Source organism: Lissotriton vulgaris, chromosome 6 (genome assembly GCF_964263255.1).
Source record: "Lissotriton vulgaris chromosome 6, aLisVul1.2, whole genome shotgun sequence".
NCBI lineage: Eukaryota > Metazoa > Chordata > Amphibia > Caudata > Salamandridae > Lissotriton > Lissotriton vulgaris.
Genome location: NC_141694.1, coordinates 500,750,243 through 500,769,171, shown reverse-complemented (window position 1 = coordinate 500,769,171; position 18,929 = coordinate 500,750,243). Strand labels below are relative to the sequence as shown.

The 18,929-nt window shown below is 44.3% G+C and overlaps 1 protein-coding gene across 1 annotated transcript in view; it reads left to right on the top strand.

The window, feature by feature from the left end:
- Positions 1 to 18,929, top strand: part of LOC147707491 (CD109 antigen-like) — an 871,995-nt gene that overhangs the window by 438,634 nt on the left and 414,432 nt on the right. Inside the window, exon 18 of the mRNA XM_086926508.1 lies at positions 3,601 to 3,775. Coding sequence (XP_086782634.1) covers positions 3,601 to 3,775 — 175 coding nt within the window. The remainder of the gene's footprint in view (positions 1 to 3,600; positions 3,776 to 18,929) is intronic.

The following is an 18,929-nucleotide window of genomic DNA, read 5'->3' as shown; positions in this document are numbered from 1 at the left end:
CTGCATACTCATCCCCCTTCTGGATCACCCAATCAGGTTTTGTTTGGAGGCGTGTAACAGGCGATACTCAGGATCCAGTGCCTGCAACAACAACAACAGAGGCCGATAAACATTAACCCTTTGCACGCTGATGACGGAACCGTTCTGTCATCAGCTGCGGGTGCACTGTGCTGATGACGGAACGGTTCCGTCATGGCCCGCTCGCCGCTCATGCGCGGCGCGAATTCCGCGCCTGCGCTGAGCGTTCTATTGAGCGGGGCGGTCCATGGCGGAACCGTTCCGTCACAAGCACAGCTCACCCGCATGCCGTGACGGAGCGGTTACGTCACGAGCATGGGACCGCCGCACGGCCGCCCCGCCCCCCTTAGCACTGCGGCGGAATAGCCGCCGCAGTGAAGGGGTTAAGCTTACCCAGTGATTCAGGAACATCACACAAAAGATCACTGATAACCAGTGCAGGTTGGAAGCTAAATTTGATGCCCTAACAGGTGCCATTGGAATTCTGTGCATATAATTGGCTGAGGAGAGGGGGCAGCTCAGACGCAATAAGAGCAGCAGGGGACACAAGAGGGACGCTTTGAACAGGTCAGTTGGGAGGCTACCTTATGCAACTACCCAATACACGAAGCGCACCCTATGTCTCCAGATGGAGATGGGCCACTACAGTGGTGATGTGGCATGTTGCCTGCAACAAATTACTGCAGCAGTGGCAACACTGCAGATTAATATGTTTGCCAGTGGTGGTGCTATAGAGGGTGCTGACAGTGAGGTTTCCAGCTGCAGTAGCGTCTCAGCTGCGGAAACACCAACTATGCATATGAGCTGTAGCCGCCAGACTGAGGTTTCAAGTGGCAGCTCTAACCAGGCTGGATGGAGGCAGGAAGTGAATTGTGTAGTTCCTGCACAGTCATTGCCCCACATCTTATTCAAAATCAGTGGTGATGTAAACACAATACAGTTGCACATTAATTTTAGCAGGCTTTTCGTGATGGACAGGTTGCCCTGATTTTGTTTGTGCAAGCTTGCACAATAAAGCACAAATTCAAGGTTGAATTCACAATTTGTACTGTCTTATGCAGAGGGTAGTTTGTCATTACTTTGGACGTACCTTTAAAAATAATGGTTTGCTATCTGGTCCCTGCGCCTTCTCCCTTCTGCTACAGACCTACCATCCCACTGCTGTCGGGCAGGCGGTCCGGGGTCCCCATTCTCCGATTCTGAATCAGTCACATCCATGGGCAATCCACCCCTGCAGGCTATGCTGTGGAGCATGGCACATGTTGCCACTATTTTGGAGACTGTCTCAGGTGCATACTGCAGGGATCCGCCACTCTTGAGGAGGCACCTGAAGAGTGGTTTTAGGATGCCAATTGTGGGCTCGATCACGGCCCTGGTGCGCCGATGTACCCTGTCCTACCGCCTTTCATGTGCATTGTAGAGAGACAGGTACGGTGTGAAGATCCATGGCCACAGGTGAGACAACATGCAGACAGACATTACAGTGCAAATACATCTCACTGTGGACACGTAAATTTAGTACCTAGTAGGTATCCTCCATGAAAGTCACCTCTTTCTAATTTTGCGTATAAGCTGCTGTGTCTGAAGATGTATGGCTCATGGGTGCTTCCAGGATATTTGGTAACATTTGTGATGATGTTGTTTGCATCACAGACAACTTGGATGTTGAGGGAATGTGTGCTTTTCCTATTATGGAATACGTGTTCTATGCCGGTTGGGTGGACATATGGCCACTTGGGCCCCTTCTATGCACCCTATGACCAGTGGAAACCTTGCTATTCTGTAAAATTGCAGTTATGTATTTTCAAGGTCCTCATCGTCCCTGGGCAGGTAGATGTGCTGATGGATGTGGTGAGGCATGGCGTCTAGGAAATTGCTAAAGAAACGCAAAAGCGCCCTCTGCGTCACACCTCTCGCCACTGCAATGACATCTTGGTAGCTACCAGTGGCCATTAGGTGCAGGGAGCACAAAACCTGCATGTGTGTAGGGATTGCATTGCTACACAGGGTTCTGGTTACCAATTGTGGCTTCAAGGTGTCTTTAAGGTCTTGGATGACAGTGCTACTCAGCCTGCACTGGTCATAGATCTCTTCCTCTGTCTACTCGAACAATGTTAGCCTGACTATGAATATCCTCTCCTGTCTCCACCTACTCTGTTGAGCAGCCAGTATCCGCATCTTCCTTGCTATCACGTACAGGGCAGCCATTGTGGAAAGATTTCTGATGCATTCTGGGTGTGTTTTTATAGGTTGGTCCTGGTTTCCACCTGGTTCTGGTTAGTGCTAAACTGCATGCACAACGGGGCCTTTTTGCAAATTTTCGCTAATTGCGAATGGTTTATACATTATAATTAGCGACTCGCAAATTGTGAGTCGGTATTTTGTAAATGCAAAAAAAGGTTGCATTTATTGCGAGTTGGTTTTCATTCGCATTGCAAAGTTATGTTTTGCGAATGGCTTTCGTACATTGCGCACAACCAATTTTGCATACACAAATCAGTTTGCCGCCGATTTTGCACTCACAAAATGGTCATACATCTGGGCCTTAATCCTATTCACTATGCGCCTGATTCACAAAGGGGCCTCCGCACTTATGGCAAAGGCCCCAGCATTCGTGGGGGATTCCCTGCACTCTGGGCGCGTTCTCCGCAATGAGAATTCTCATTCCAGAGATTGTGCCCTGAGTGCGGAGACTCCCCCATGACTGTGGGGCCTTTGCCATAAGTGCGGAGGCCCTTTGTGAATCAGGCCCAATGGATGGTCAACATCGGTCGTGCTTTGTTGGAACAATATCAATAAAAGTGCCTCTGTTCATTTGTTTATCCACAGTGAAAAGGTTTAGTATCAAACCTGCATCTCCACTTTCAGCTTTTTATATTATGCATTTTTTAATTGGTTTTTTTTCTGTATTCCAATGTATCTTTCACATGGAATGCTATTCACATTGCATTGATATGTAGCTGTATGTAAAGAAGTTATATTTGACAACTGTGGTAATTTATGATCTGTTGTCTATGGAATCGTGCGGAGAGTTTTGGCACAGCTGACATCAATGACTGTGTGCTTAGTTAAAAAATCTAATTTTAATAATAAAATGTTTTGCAACGGAGAAGTCTTAGTCTACACAAGAAGCCCCAACGTGTTCTAATTTCCATGTTACTCAGAAGAACAAACATCTATAATGGTCCCAAGGCATATTGCTACCTGCCATAGACATAACGAAAAATATAATTTTTAACCCCAGTATAGCAAAGCGACTTCTGATTTCTGAATTCTAATGGTTTTGTGCTCGTAATTTTCAATTTCTGTTGTTCAAGTGGCTGAGCCCCTATTTTTTTATAGTGTGCACTATTATAAAGAACATCACATAGGTATTGTCCATTTCCAAAACTAAGTCTTGGAAGAAGGGCAGGTGCCAACAAATCATTTGTATATTTATTATCTTGTAGCTGGCCCTTTTGAAAAGGGCAAAACAGGTACTGTGCCTTCAATGCTATCTAAATCACTATGGACAATAGAAAGGAAATAGTATTTTGCAACACAATCGACTACCTAAAAATAAAATTATTTTCATTTTTACAGATTTTTATCATGATTTGCCGGACATGCTTGATTTTCCATTAATTTCAGAGAGTGACACACCATTTGAAAACAGTGTTGATGAACTGCTTCTTACAAAAGAATTTCCAGATACCAGTAACCCAGCTATTCGTGTATTCTTTCCTGAAACTTGGATATGGATGGATAGGAAAACTGGGTAAATTTATATTTTTATCTCTTACTTTCATCTATTTATATACATTAGCATTATTTTAAACAACAGCTATATTCGACTTTGGTTAGTGACTATCTGTTTTGCCCATATTTCCCAGAGTCCTATACTTTCTGTCAAGATTTGTTGTGCAATATCGTTAGCGTAATTATTTTGAAATGCTATAGAAAATTCATCATTCACTTTCATGAGCACTTTCCTGTAACTTGGATTTTACTTGGACATGGTCCGCTAAATGGCTTCTTCTCACTGGTCAGCACAGAGACTTAGTTCAATAAATATTCAGCTCCAAATGTAACCAGTCAAATTTCCCCGAACTTCTATCCTACATTATGACAAAAAAATAGAGACCAAGGTAAAGGAGGTAAGATTGCTGCAGTCTTTTTGATTCATGTCCCGCTCAAAAAGACTCATGGCTCATCCAATGACTTTCTAATATTTCCGATCCAAGCAGCTCATGAGTTAAAGCACTTACCTTGTGCTTGTCACCATCTACTTCCCAATACTTCAAAAAAGGAGCTTAGAGGAAAAAGGAATACAGGAAATCCCCCACTCAAAAATTAGCATCAACACAAAAAAACCTTCTTCCTGTACCCCAAATATACATCACAGGATTTGTGGAAGGAAAAAAAGGACCAGTTACACAATCTAGTTCCTATGGGGTGTATGATTCCTAAAGCTAGGCAACTTCAGTAAGGTGCTGTGCTATTGCAGGGAAATAGGAGGCTCCTCATGTAAGCAACCAGGCCAGCCTAACTGAAATGCTTATCTCAATCTGCTTTGCCTTCATCATCATCATTAAAAAAAAATCAAAGATCAAATTCTAAACAACAACCTTTCACCCTGGGCTGATTATTATGCCAGTCCCTTATAAGAAACAAGATGGATATGAGCCCACACACACAGTTCACTTGACCACACAGAAAAATGCATTCAGGGGACTGTTAAACCCTTTTCATATTCCAGTCCCTGGTACATGTCTAAAACCCAGATTGCATGTACTGACCAATTGTTAAGTGTAGCCAATCATCCCACCCAAGAAGTGTCTAGCTTTATTTCACTTACTTCTCCTTGGCCTTGTTCAACACACCATCTCAGGCTGAGCCCTAATTCTGAATGACTTGAACATTGGGCAAATTACACCTGTAATGCCTACAATCAAAACATTAAAAAAGACATGGGTACCCTGGGCTTTACCAATTGGTCAATAAACACTTGTAATGAGGAGTCCTTAGTCTAGACCTGCGCCTCAGCTTAGTAGGTTCTAACAGCTACCCTGGGGGGCTTACTAGCAAATCAACTTCTACAGTGACAGCCAGCATGATAGTCATTCTAAGCTTACTAATTGTGAGTACTCTTTGTGGGCAGTAATTGACACCACACAACCTAAACATGCGCTCCAAGACTGCATTACACCATCTACATCTGCAAAAAGGGTTTCTAACATTGCCTACTGCTCGCACAAAATCTCTCAAATCCTTACCATGGTCTTGTCCTGACCCCATTATGGCAACCACTTATACATGGACCTCCTTAATGTCTTTCTCTCTCTAAACTGTAAAATGTGCTGCCCACCTGTTATTTGGTTTGAAACAGCAAGAGCCCCCCTCAAGAGATATTGTCAGGAACCAGACTTGTCCTTTCCCTATGATGTAGCTCCCTCCTTTGCATGCTCTCTATCCACATTGTCCCTATAGAAATATGATTGCCATTGTGTACAGAACAATGTCAAGGTAGATTTCAGCAGTCTTGTGCATCGCAATGAGAAACTTTCTAGTTTACTTTGGGTGGGGCTTTGTGTTCATTGTCTAGTCTTAAAATGATGTGAGACAACTCTCTATATTGTCAAGATCATAATATTCTCTTGAATTCCCATCACTAATAAATAATATGGGTGCAGGCTCTAGGAGGCCAAATGATTTGTTCCATTTTTTGAGAAGCAGTCCAAGTGTTATGAATGTTTTGTGGCAGACATTAGTTTCTAAGGAAAAGTCAACTGAGAATGAGATCTTGTGGCTCTTATGCTTCTATGGGAAATGTGTTTAGCTGACTGCATGATGATACTCACCTGATGGTGACTGAGCAGTTATGCAATTTGCAGACCTAGGTACATTGCTGTTTTGAGGTCCTGGAGCGAATTGAGTGGACCATTTGGATTTCAAGAGGAAGGGGCATTGCAAGTTCTAGAATTGTTGGTATAAATGCAGTTAGGAATGCCTCTAGTTCTTTACCTTCCTCCTTCTCAGGTGCCCCAAATATGTGTATATTGTCCCTACTCTTCCTATTCCCAAAGTCTCATACTTTGATATGCAAACTCCATAGGTGTATTTAGCATTTTATCTTCAATTGCATCTAGCCTTTTTTTTCAGTTGTTTCCAGCCTTGCATCGAATGAGGCAAGTTCATATTATATGGTTTTGCTTTCACAATTCAATTACCAATGCAATCAGTGATGGTGTCAGGAATTCACAAGTCTTTCACAACTTGTAATGGTAATTAAGGGGGGGCTTAAAGATTTAGGCTTCAGAAGTTTGTCCAAAAGGAGTGATCTGCCGCATTGCTCATTTAGATGTGAGTAATCTCTTACACAGCTGTGCTTCACCTGTGAATCTGGTCTCCATATTATGAATTCAAGAATATTTTTTTAGCATTGGCATCAGGGAGAATATATCATTTTACTCACTCCATCCTGCTACTAACAAAGTTCTCAGTTGTTTTCGAGCGTATAGAGGAAATTACTTCCTTTCACGATTTCCATTCCTCTTAGCCTATCCTTATTGTGAGCAACAGCCATTTCTAATAAAATAATTCCTGAGTCTCATGACCTGCAATATTACATGGATCTCTTGGAGTCCTTCAAAGCTTCATGATGATGAAAGGCATGTTTGCTCCACAGAGAGGTTTGGGCCCCAAAACAACAACATATTCTAGATCAGCCTAATCTTTGTGGGCATGGCAATGAGTCTGTTTTCCTTCAGCTGTCCGTAGTGTATTTACTGCTGCAAAAAAAGCATGTACTTTATTTAATATTAGCCATGTCTGAACTGGGGTGGCAGAAGCTCGGAAGCTTGTTTCCGGTCCAGGGAAGGCATGGCTTGGCAGTTCGGGCTGGACTGTTCCCATGAGGCACAGGGTCAGACTGATTTGCATATAGCCATGTCTGAACTGGGGTGGCAGAGTGGGCTAAAGAACGGTGATGGATTAAACCCAGATCTTTTGACTGGGTGTGAGTGTTTTATTGGTTCAGATGCTCCGTCCATTACCACCCCCTTTTGTACCGCTTTTTGCCGCCATAAGTGTGGCAGGGTATGCTCAGACGTGAGTCCCTTGCTCACTTTGCCACTGGATTCAAGCAAGCCGGGCTGAAGACGGCTGGAATGCCAGAAACCGGTCCTCGGAAGCTTGTTTCTGGTCCAGGGAAGGCATGGCTTGGCAGTCCGGGCTGGCCTGTTCCCATGAGGCACAGGGTCAGACTGATTTGCATATAACCATGTCTGAACTGGGGTGGCAGAGTGGGCTAAAGAACGGTGTTGGATTAAACCCAGATCTTTTGACTGGGTGTGAGTGTTTGATTGGTTCAGATGCTCCGTCCATTACCACCCCCTTTTGTACCGCTTTTTGCCGCCATAAGTGTGGCAGGGTATGCTCAGAAGTGAGTCCCTTGCTCACTTTGCCACTGGATTCAAGCAAGCCGGGCAGAAGACGGCTGGAATGCCAGAAACCGGTCTTCGGAAGCTTGTTTCCGGTCCAGGGAAGGCATGGCTTGGCAGTTCGGGCTGGACTGTTCCCATGAGGCACAGGGTCAGACTGATTTGCATATAGCCATGTCTGAACTGGGGTGGCAGAGTGGGCTAAAGAACGTTGATGGATTAAACCCAGATCTTTTGACTGGGTGTGAGTGTTTGATTGGTTCAGATGCTCCGTCCATTACCACCCCCTTTTGTACCGCGTTATTTAATATGGCCATAACTGCCATTTCAAAGGCCATGATTATGTCGTATATTTGCAGGTCATGAAACACTCCAAAGGGGACATTGAAAATAGTTTTATTAGTTGTGTGGCCAGCACAAGTAATAATTCCTCAATTGTCCTCAGTGGGAACCAAACACCCCATTGTAGCGCTTGACTCTCACAGGGTAGTGATGCGGAGCTGTCTATGTCCTACTCAAGGGAGATACTGTTTGCTAGGAATCACCAATAATTACCATGCAATAATAACACTCAACTGACTGTCCAGACAGAACTTTTCTTTAGAAAAAGTAAAAGTACATTTAGTACACACACAGTACTAAATGCTACCATAGATGACATTGTTCAATCACTGGAGATCCCAATATACCAAGTGAGTTTCAACAGTCATTACCTGTCACAAGATAATACTTTGGTAGGAATCATTGTCATAATTGCAATAATGATGGATTAATAAGACATATGCAGTCATCATAAAAACCCAATAAAAACCTTTAGCAGGAATAACCTTTGTGTTTGTGCATTTATTCTCTATATACTTTGCAAAAACTGTAATGGTTAGATCAGCCCCTAGAGAGCATTGCAATTGACCAACATAATGGGCAAAAACATTGCAATGAAACCATACAATCAGCCCCTAGAGAGTATGTACTACACAGTGGGAAGGGTGATGATTTTAGGGTCCTCCCCAACTTAAAGTGCGGACCCAGAAGATGACCTGCAAAGCCAGACCACATTGTGCTGAAGTAGTTGGAGGTGGTCTCATCATCCTAGGACCACCGCATGCTGAATTATGAGCAAACCTGCATTTTTTAAGAAAAGGCCCTGCAAAGTATAATGGGGCGAGTTTCATAGGGCCAGATGTAGGTCGGTCGGTAACGGCCGAAAATTGGTATTGATCGCTATGTTGTGGGCATTATTTTACCGAATCGGTAAAATTACAGATTCGGTAATTTTACCGATTCGGTAAAATACAAAAATCGGTAAATTTACCGATTGTGAGCCACCCAGATGTAGGTGGGACTCTTCAGGGTCCCAAAGGCCTTAACGAATCGGTATTTTACCGTCAAATCCAATTTGATGGTAAAATACCGATTCCGGTGTGCATGCACATGTGTGCATGCACACCTATGCCATGTGACAGGCAGACCTGCCCTTAGGGCATGTATGCCTGCCACATGGCACCCGAGCCTGTTTTGGGGGTGCCAGAGGGTGTCAAAGGGACACCCCCTGCACCCTTGTCAAATCGGTATTTACCGATTCGGTAAATACCGAATCGGTAATGCCCATTCATTCCTATGGGCTTCAAAGCCCATAGGAATGAATGGGCATTACCGATTATGGTATTTACCGAATCGGTAAATACCGAAATCATCCGATTCGGTATTCCAGCACATCTGGAATACCTACATGTCCACCCCATAGATTTACCGATTTTTAATTACCGAATCGGTAAAATTCAGTAATTGAAAATCGGTAAATCTATATCACCTACATCTGCCCCTTAGTGTAGTGAATATTAAAGTAGCATTTTTGCTACTGGGCCGGGGAGAGCCGCAATGAGGTTTTGCCTTGGTTTTCTTTTGGGAAGGCGGCCATGCGCTGTGCTTCGTCAGGGTTTGATGGGGGGGGTGGTCCCACTCGGGCACTCCAGATATTACCAAAAATGGGGGACAGTGCAGAGAGCCCACTCCCGGCTGCTCAGACCAGGTTCCCATGCCTGAAGCACTATCATGTGCTGCAGTGAAGCTGGCAGCCTTTCCTGGGGTCTGCCTTCTCCAGTGGACAGATGTGTACTCTTCTGTCATCGCCTCCCACTCCCCTCATACACAAGGAGAGTGGCACAAGCGAGGGGTTTGGCGGCACTTCCCCATCCTAGGATGAAGTCATGGGCCCCTCATGCCTTCAGTGGAGGGAAGCACGACGGCGCCCCGCCAATCTTCAGAATCTCAGGGAAGCACAACGGTGCTTCCTTGCACCAGGGAGCACATGGGAGTCCGGGGTGGGGTCCTGGCCCCCTTAAGCATAAATCCGCACAGGGGAATCAGGCCACAGGGCAAGTTGGAGACAAAGTGGAGGGGGCCGTACGCATGCCCTCTCCTCCAATGTTGCCAAGGCAACATTCTTGCATTGTCCCCAGGACACTGGTCCACTCCTGGGGAATCTGATCAAATGGTGGTAGAGCCACACCCGCTCTGTGTGAGGAAAGGGAAAAGGTTGCCAACTTTAAAAGAGCATAACTTGGGTCCAATTGAACCAATTTGTCTGATCCCTGGCTTGTTTACTCCTGGTGGCGAGCTCTATCTACCAGGGTTAGTTGCAATAAACCTTCTCCCCTTCAGAGTTGTGCAGTCTTCCAAAATGCGAGTCCTCCTGGCGCCCTGCACCAGTTCTCCTTTTGTGGCTTTGTTAGTGGGCCCAGAAAACTACAGGGCTTCACCCAACTGTTCCTCAGGGGGATTAAAGGGCCAGCCTCACTGGTCCTGGGGTCAACGGGACAGAGTCTCAAGTCCTGAATGGGGGGTGAGGGGTTCCTCCTTCCGGGTCTTCAGGGCAGTCCGAGGATACAGCAGTGAGGCAGGTAGAAAATTTGCAGGCAAGAAAAAGTCTTCCCCCTTGTTCAAGAGGTGCTCCTTTTGTATGGAAGCAGCCTTGGTTCCTGCTGCTGGAGAATATACAATTACTGGGCACAGCAGGGTGACACAAGGCCTGGGCACTGATTCTGAACTGAGCCAGGAATATAAAATTCTAAGGTAGTTCCCTCCCTATGCGTGTAATAAATTGTCACTATAGTTGAACAGTGAAGCACACAGTCTTTTTCTAATAGTGTACACTCACCTCATGAAACTTATACCAGGTGAATACCTAACCCTGCACATTCCCCATTGAGCCAGGCTACCTGTGGTTTGTTTTCTGGGTGTACACAATTGTAGTCTCACATGTGCAGCCTGCATACACATGTGCACACAGAATTCCGTGTAAGCAGCCAAGTGCTCTTTACCCTTGCTGCATTGCAGTGGCCTTACATTAAAGGGCGGACATTGGTGGTAAACATGTGCATTCCGTTTACCAAATGCTACCATGTTTGAGACAATGGTATTGAGGCTCACCCACAGCATAATGTCCAAAAATTGGGTGATCAGAGAAGCAAGAAATCTGGGTCTACTACTGGGGCAGAACCCAGTGCAACAGGGGACATTTGTCAAAAAATGTCATCCTTTGATGTTACCACAGTCTTCAATTTCTTTAATGGCCTCACCTAATAATGTTAATTTTCTTCTCAATCTACTTTCTGGAAAGCTGTGTTTCCTTTCAATAAGTTTTGAATGTGAGAATTATGGTAAGTAAGAGTTATGGGTATTACAGGTAGGGTACTCCGTCTATCAGTAGCGTATTTAAGAATTCCAGAAAAGTGAAAATAAAGTCTTGGTGAGTCAATTATCAAGTTACCAAGTTGTGTGCAGCACATTGTTTCATGGAGTATGAGAGCTGCACAGCAGCTCTTTATAGTTGCTCTTGTCCCAAATGTTTCTTTTAATTAAGAAAATATATTATTTGTTGCCCTCATCTTTCCAAAACCTGTGTGCCAAGTAAGTGATGAAATAGTAAAAAGGCTTGACTTTGAGTTGCTCATTGGCCTGGGAACTCCAAGTCTCCCCCTGCTTTGTTTGTTATGTATATGTTTTAACACAAAATATTAGTGATGTCAGTCCACACATAAATGCATTTTTTCTGAACGAACTTGATAGAGAGGCCTGAATTTTGAAAGACACACATACACAGATACTGAAGGAGCTGGGATTCTCATCTAGATTTTTTTCCTTATCAGTTCTTCAGAATCCCTGGACAGGTCGACTGGACCTTTTTGTCTGCTAAGAAGTGTAGAGGGGAGGTTTCCAAATTCATAGCAAAAATAGCTTTGTAAATAAGCAATCAAATCCAATTTAAAGAGCCACTGACTACAAACTAAAGTTTAGGAATTTATTACAAAGCCAAAAATAATTGGATATACAAACACCTCAGCAAGAGGTTCAAGAAATAAACTGGCACTAATACAAACATAATCCTCCAAAGGAGTCTCAGACGACTCAGAATAAAAAGCAAAGTCAGTTCAAGAATCATTAGGCATCCAATAACAGTCCCTACTTGAAGTCTGGACTGCATTTACAGAAGGAAAAAGAAAATGGTTGTCTGTCCCTACACTAACTCTAAGGTGACATCCCTACTTAACAATTCCCTTCAGGCAAGAGTGAAGGTGTCAGCAGTGAAGACTTCCAAAGAAGTACATTCACTTTTCTTAGGTAAGCAGCCTAAACTACTAAGCTCGTTGTGCTACCTAGGATTTCTTACGTCCTGCTCTGGCAACCTCCTAACAAAATCTGCTCTCCTTCCTCGATTACTGTCTCTAATACAAAACTCCCAAAATCGTAGGTACCCCCAAGGCACACCCCTCTGGGCAGGTATCGGTTCTTGGATTTTTCCAGCATGGCATTCTTCCATCCATCTTTTATATATATTGTTAAACAATAATAAATGAATAATATTTTCTTATATATTTTGTCGTTATTAGTTTAGTACACTGTAGCTTCTGTTATTATCTTTTGTGTTGTTGTACCTGCCATCCTGCAGTGTTTTAGTTGCCTAGGAATTTGTTATATTTGAAATATTCTTCCATCCAGCGCCCGTTGAGGTGTCCTTGGATCCCAGGCACCTTCTCTGCCAAATGTTGCAGATGGACATTCCTCTGTCAGTTACTCGTCCGCACTCCTACCGGCCTAACTTCTAAACAATGGATCATTCAACCTAACAAGGTCCGTGTCCTTGCACCTGCAACTGAAATACGTGAGGAGCAATCTTGTGCACATTCAAAGTTACAATTCAATATTCTCTGAGAACAGCACCCTTCCCAGCAAGAAATTATTTCGCAAGGATAACCAAAGCTAACTAAAGAAATCACATTTAGGCCTCTAGTGGCTTCCCTATGTTCTAGGCCTTTACACGTTTAAATGCATTTCTAAATGATTCTACATTATAAGCTCTCTCAGTTCCCCCCTTTGATGACCTGTGTCATCACACAATACACCACCCTTAAGGAAAGAACCGAGTTAAACAGAGCTTGTTGCCACTTTTCCTCTCTTGAGCAACTCCATGTTCTTATGATTGCGATATTGACTGTCCTGCAGTCTCTCCATTCGTCTTTCCTGCACTCTCAACGATCTCTCCAGTCTGCTCGAACTGTACCATTTGTAGGCTCTAATCAAACCCCACAATCCAATCACACATGCCACAACTATAATAAGGGGTTTCAACACAAAACCCTTTCCAAGGTTTGCAAACCAACTCCCTACTTTGCCAAAGCCTTTGCTAACCTTTTCCCACACAATTTCCTTAGTCAGATCCTCAATCTCACTATGAAATGCAGTAATGTTGCTTATATATTTCTCCAGATCTTTGCTGTTGTCTGGTATATAATTACAACTTTCTTGGACCTTCAAAAGTTTACAGACTCCTCCCTCTTTCGCTAGAAGGACATCTAAATCAAGACGATTTTGTAAAACCATAGTCCTTATCGATAACATTTCACCTTCAACCAACACCAACGACTTAGCTGCATTCATTGACAACTCATCCGCAACAGTTGCCAATCTTCTAATTTTCACATCATTCAAGATCATTCCCAAAGTCTGTATCGTTGCTCCAAAAATGTCTCCAACTATGGCTCCTGCACTTTCACTTCGCTTCACTCTCACACGTTGTCCTCCTTCTAAAAGTTCAAAATCTTCTGTATGGTAAATCTTGGGAAAATGATTGCTAAATAACATGTTCCATACCATTTCTCAGGCAGTCGCACATATGCATTCCTCCCACAAACAAAATACACAGTCAGAATGACCAGCACCACACCCTGCAAAAAGTCCTTAGCATAATACTCCAAAGTGAAAGTATGCTCACACGTGGTATGACCTATGTACACATTCTCATAGTATGTCTGTGGTCTATGAATGCACAACTTCCCTTTCTGCACTTCATCTAGAACTATTGGACCATAACTTCCCTTCGACTTGTGCAGCTTTTCTTCATCTGTCCAATTCACTTTACCCTGTCCTGAATCTCGCAACTGCTTTTGTTTCCGGTACCTATCTCCTACTTGTTCTATGAATTTCTATTCTGTATCTGACAGCAAACATGTCAGATTATGGCGATGAGCATTAGACTTATCCAACTCTTGAGTCAGAATAAAATACGTCCCAAGTCTGTCTTCTGATTTGTAATAATCATACCTATTCAAATGCTTATAGGCAGGTACTTCGGGAAGTACAGTTTCATAATTCGAAAAGAAATACTCAAAATGATTGAGTCCATAGAAAATGCTAAGCAGCAAACTACATGAAATTCCATAAGTCAATGGAAGGTGATGGTATCTAATACCCTCATCTACAGAACCAGGCAATTGCATACACACATAACAATCTTTCGCATCCATGGCCTCAATGTACTCATACAACAACTTTGCATACGCATTAAGCCTGAAATTGCCTTTAGACGGAACTGCATGTAACCTACGACTCTCTGCTAGTAGCAAAGCTCTTTCGTCTCCTATTTCGACCTCTTTCTATCTAGGAGTAGTAGGTGTAGGTTTTCCCTCTACCTCCACTGCCTGCTCATGTGGTACTAAATACGAAACTACAACTACTAGGATAATGAAGAGTATCACTCCTCCTACGAGTGTGCCTACAATGCACCTAGTTCTACGATTCGGGTTTCCACCCTCCATGGTCTCAGAACAATTTACAGCTTTTCTTGTTCGGCAGCAATTTTCACAGTCTCTTCTCTCCGACTTTAGTTGCTCGAATCAATTCAGTTCCTTATTTACAGTTTTTCAAAGACAACCCTAATCCTTCTCTGTCCTCTATAGGAAGTCCCTAAATTTCTTCTGCTTCCACTCGGACCTAGGTTGTCAAACTCAATTTATTTACAGGAAAAGTCTCACTCATCCATAATAAGAATTGTTCCAACCGCTTCTAACACATATTCCAACAGTTCAAGACAAAGAACAATAGATTCATGATTAGTATTTCAGGACCAAACGTAGAAAAGATCAGTCTACTCAAAATCCGATGACGAATTCTCCTCAGTATCGGTGGATTCGGGACTGTGATGGTCAGTACACCTTCAATTTCAAGTCCTGGTACCAACAACAGCACATCCAACTTGATGTTAGGACTGGTACTGATCACTGTCACTGCTCTCACCCTCCCCGATCTCCGTACTCCTGGCATAAGTCACAAGGTAAGTCCACTCAGGAGTCGCGTACCTCCGGCAAGGCACCCTCGTTCATCTTGATCTCCTCAGACCTCCACGAGCTTGCCCTTCTTTGCCTTCGTCTGATTCAGATTCCTCAGACACAGGAGCAAGATCTCTTTCAGAAACCAGTCTCAAGTTCAGTCGCCTTTGTCTCTCCGACCACTGTTCCTCTGCTGGCTCCTCTGCCTTCTTCTTGCTTGCCCTGCTCATGACTTTCTTCAGCTGAGTTTGACTCTGGACCACTTTCACAGCAACTTCCCCTTTCGGAGTCAGGTTCGGAGTCGCTGCTGTTGTGACCCTTCTCAGCCTGATGTAGTGAGCAAACCAGCTGCATCAGACACCCTCACAGCTTGGTTTGTCCCCTCCTGTGGCCCTGCCACATCAGCTGGATTTTCATTCGGGAGAGGAGCTGTTTCTTCCAAGGGTGCTGAAACTTGACGTGTATGGGAAGCGTGTATCCAGTGTGGCAGCCCCCCACACTACACAGCAGTGTTCGTGACTAGGATGACTTGGTAAGGGCCTCTCCTCCGAACATCCAAACAGCTCTTTCGCACGTGCTTCCGAACCAACACCCAGTCCCCCGGACTCAGGTCGTGACAGAGATCACTGGATGCCGGGACCACAGCAGCCTGCACCTCATGAGACTCAGAACGGACAACATCAGCGAGTCCTTTGCAAAAATCGAGGATCAAATTGTCTGTGATATTAATCTAAGCCTCTGCTGGCACTGCTGGCAACCTCATAACCCTTCCCATCAGCACTTCATGAGGGGAAAAACCTGGTCTCCTGTCTGGGGTACTGCACATACACATCAACACCAAGGGCAAAACATCAGGCCACTTCAGAGACGTAGATGAACACACTTTCGCCATTCGAGCTTTCAGAGTTCCATTGATCTGCTCCACTATTCCAGAAGCCTCCGGACGATAACTACAGTGAAGTCTCTGATCAATATTCAGTGCTGTGCAAAGCATCTTCATGATTTCACTATGAAAATGCATTCATCTGTCTAATTCCAAAGAGGTCGGAATCCCGAATCGAGGGACAAGCTCCCTCAACAACAGCTTAGCTACTGTGAGTGTGTCGCACCTGCGGGTCGGGTATGCCTCCACCCACCTTGAAATCATGCACACCACTACCAAGATGTACCTCAAGCGGTTGCACCTAGGCTTCTCAATGAAATCCAATTGCATTCCGTTGAAGGGCCCCCCATGACCTCCCAATGTGACTCATGGTAACTGCAGTCCTCTTTCCGGCATTCATTTGTTGGCACGTAACACACCTGTGACACGCAGCTTCTGCCACCGCACAAAACTGTGGATTGTACCATGTCTGTCGGAACACTCGCACCATCACATCCCTTCCTAAATGCACTGCACCATGAATCTGTCTTGCCATCGGACTCAGCAACTCACCCGGCAACACTGGTCTTCCATCACCAGAGACCCAAATGTCCACATCACCTTTCACGCAGCCTGAATTGATCCACACATTCTTCTCACCAACACTTGAGCTCATCCCAAGTATCTGCCATGGCGAGCATCATCTTAAAATCGGTTCTTTCTTCGCCCCCTACAACATGGTTCTCAGTGAAGAAATAACCTTGTTCAGCACAAAATCGTGCAACTTCATCCGCATAGCGGTTTCCACACGAAATCTGTCCCTTTTCCATGAGCTGTGCACTTTACACTTTACAACAGCAATTTCTTTGGGACGTTGTAAGGCCTCTAGAAGCAACCTCATGAACTCCCCATTGCGGATGGGTGATCCTGACAATGTCATGTAACCTCTCTGGGACCATAACTGTCCGAAGTCATGAGCCACACCAAACCCATACTGGCTGTCAGTGTAAATGGTAATCTGAATCTGATCTGCTGCTAAGCAGGCACGAGTCAAAGCAATAATCTCAGCCACCTGAGCGGAGTATACTCCTTCCAGGCACGCAGCTTCAACTACTCCGGTAATGGTACATACAGCAAATGCTGCTCTCAATTGACCAACGCTGTCCCTTAAACATGAACCATCAACAAAGAAAATTTCATCAGGGTCAACAAATGGTTCATCAACAATGTCAGGTCTCGTTTGGTGCAAAGTTCAGTCGCGTCAAGACAATCGTGAACCGCACAATCTTCATCAAGTGCATTTGGCAACAATATCAAGGTAGCAGGATTCAAAACAGAACACCTCTTAAGGGTCACATTATCCGCAGCAAGTATGACCTGCTCGTAGCGTGTGAGCCTATTGTTTGTCAGGTGCTGTGTCTTGGTCCTGGTCATCAAAAGTTCAACAGAATGTGGTACGTGTACCGTAAGCTGATGGCCCATGACAATGCTTTCACATCTTTCAATGCTGACACCTGTTGCAGCAATGAATTTGAGACATCTGGTCAATGCTGATGCTACTGGATCTAAAGTAGCTGCGAAGTAGGCAACTGGTCTAGGGACACCTCCATGATCCTGCACTAGGACTGCTAAAGCGCAACCTTCTCGTTCACAGCAAAATAGTGAAAAAGGCTTATTGTAATCAGGCATTCCCAGTGCCGGAGCACAACAGAGATCCTCTCGCAACTCAAGGAAAGCCTTCATACATTCATTGTCCCATGGTACCGGGTCACTCACATCCTTGTACGTCAGTTTCTGCAAAGGTTTTGCCTTCAAGGAGAAGTTGGCAATCCACTCGTGACAGTAGCCAATCATCCCTAGGAACATCCTAACCTCTCTCTGAGTAGAAGGCACCAACATACCCATGATCGCCTCTATCCTGTCAGGTGACACCTTCCTATTGCCTTTTTCTATTCGGTGACCCAAGTACTGCACCTCATTCAAACAGTGCTATAACTTGTTTGGCGACACCTTGTGTCCAATCTCTGCCAAATGATTCAGTAAGGCAATGGTATCAATCCTGCATGCATCCTCAGTCTCTGAAGCTACAAGGAGGTCGTCAATGTACTGTACGAGAACAGAGTTCTGCGGTAGTACAAGACTCTCAAGATTCTTCAAGATCTGATTAAAAATTGATGGACTCTCTGTGTACCCTTGAGGGATACGACACCATGTTAAGACACAGTTTTCCAGCTTAAAAGCAAAAAGAAATTGTCTCTTCATGCAGAGGGATCGAGAAGAAAGCCTGACACAGATCAATCACGGTAAACCACTCAGCTTGACACAGAATCTGAAACAGTATCACAGATGGATTCGGTACCACTGGACAAAAGGGAACAACTATATTGTTGTTCCGGCGCAAATCCTGCACTTCTGACTCGGTTTCTGCAATCCCATAATAGGCAAGTTACATGGACTGCCCATTACTTCCTTCAGAATTCATTGCTTAATCATGGATTCAATCACAGGCTTCATCCCTGCAATTGTTTCTGGAGTCAAATTGTATTTAGGCGTTCTTGGGAATTGAGCATTCTGCTTAACCTGAATCTTAACTGGTTCAACTCCTTTGATCAATCCTATGTCTTCTCCAGTAAAGTCCCACTTTTCCTGCAAGACTAAATCTCTCAAGTCAAGTGGAAGCTCTTCCACTGTCAAAACAGGATACATCTCTATACACACATGCTGATTTGCAACCTTAAAGGTAGCATCATCATCATTTGTTTGCAGTTCCACTCCTTTGGGGGTACAATAGATGGTACAATTAAGCTTACACAGGAGATCCCTCCCTAGTAAACAAACAGGATTCAAATCGCACACCACAAACTGATGTCTGTCACGAAACCATCTTATTTTCACAGGAATCGGTTCTGTCAAGAGATTAAGTCATCTTCCTATTCGCAACACCTACAACTTGGATTGTCTGTCCCGAGAGGGGTAGGTTGGGGACTACTGCAGATTTCACAGTAGAACAGGTAGCACCAGTAT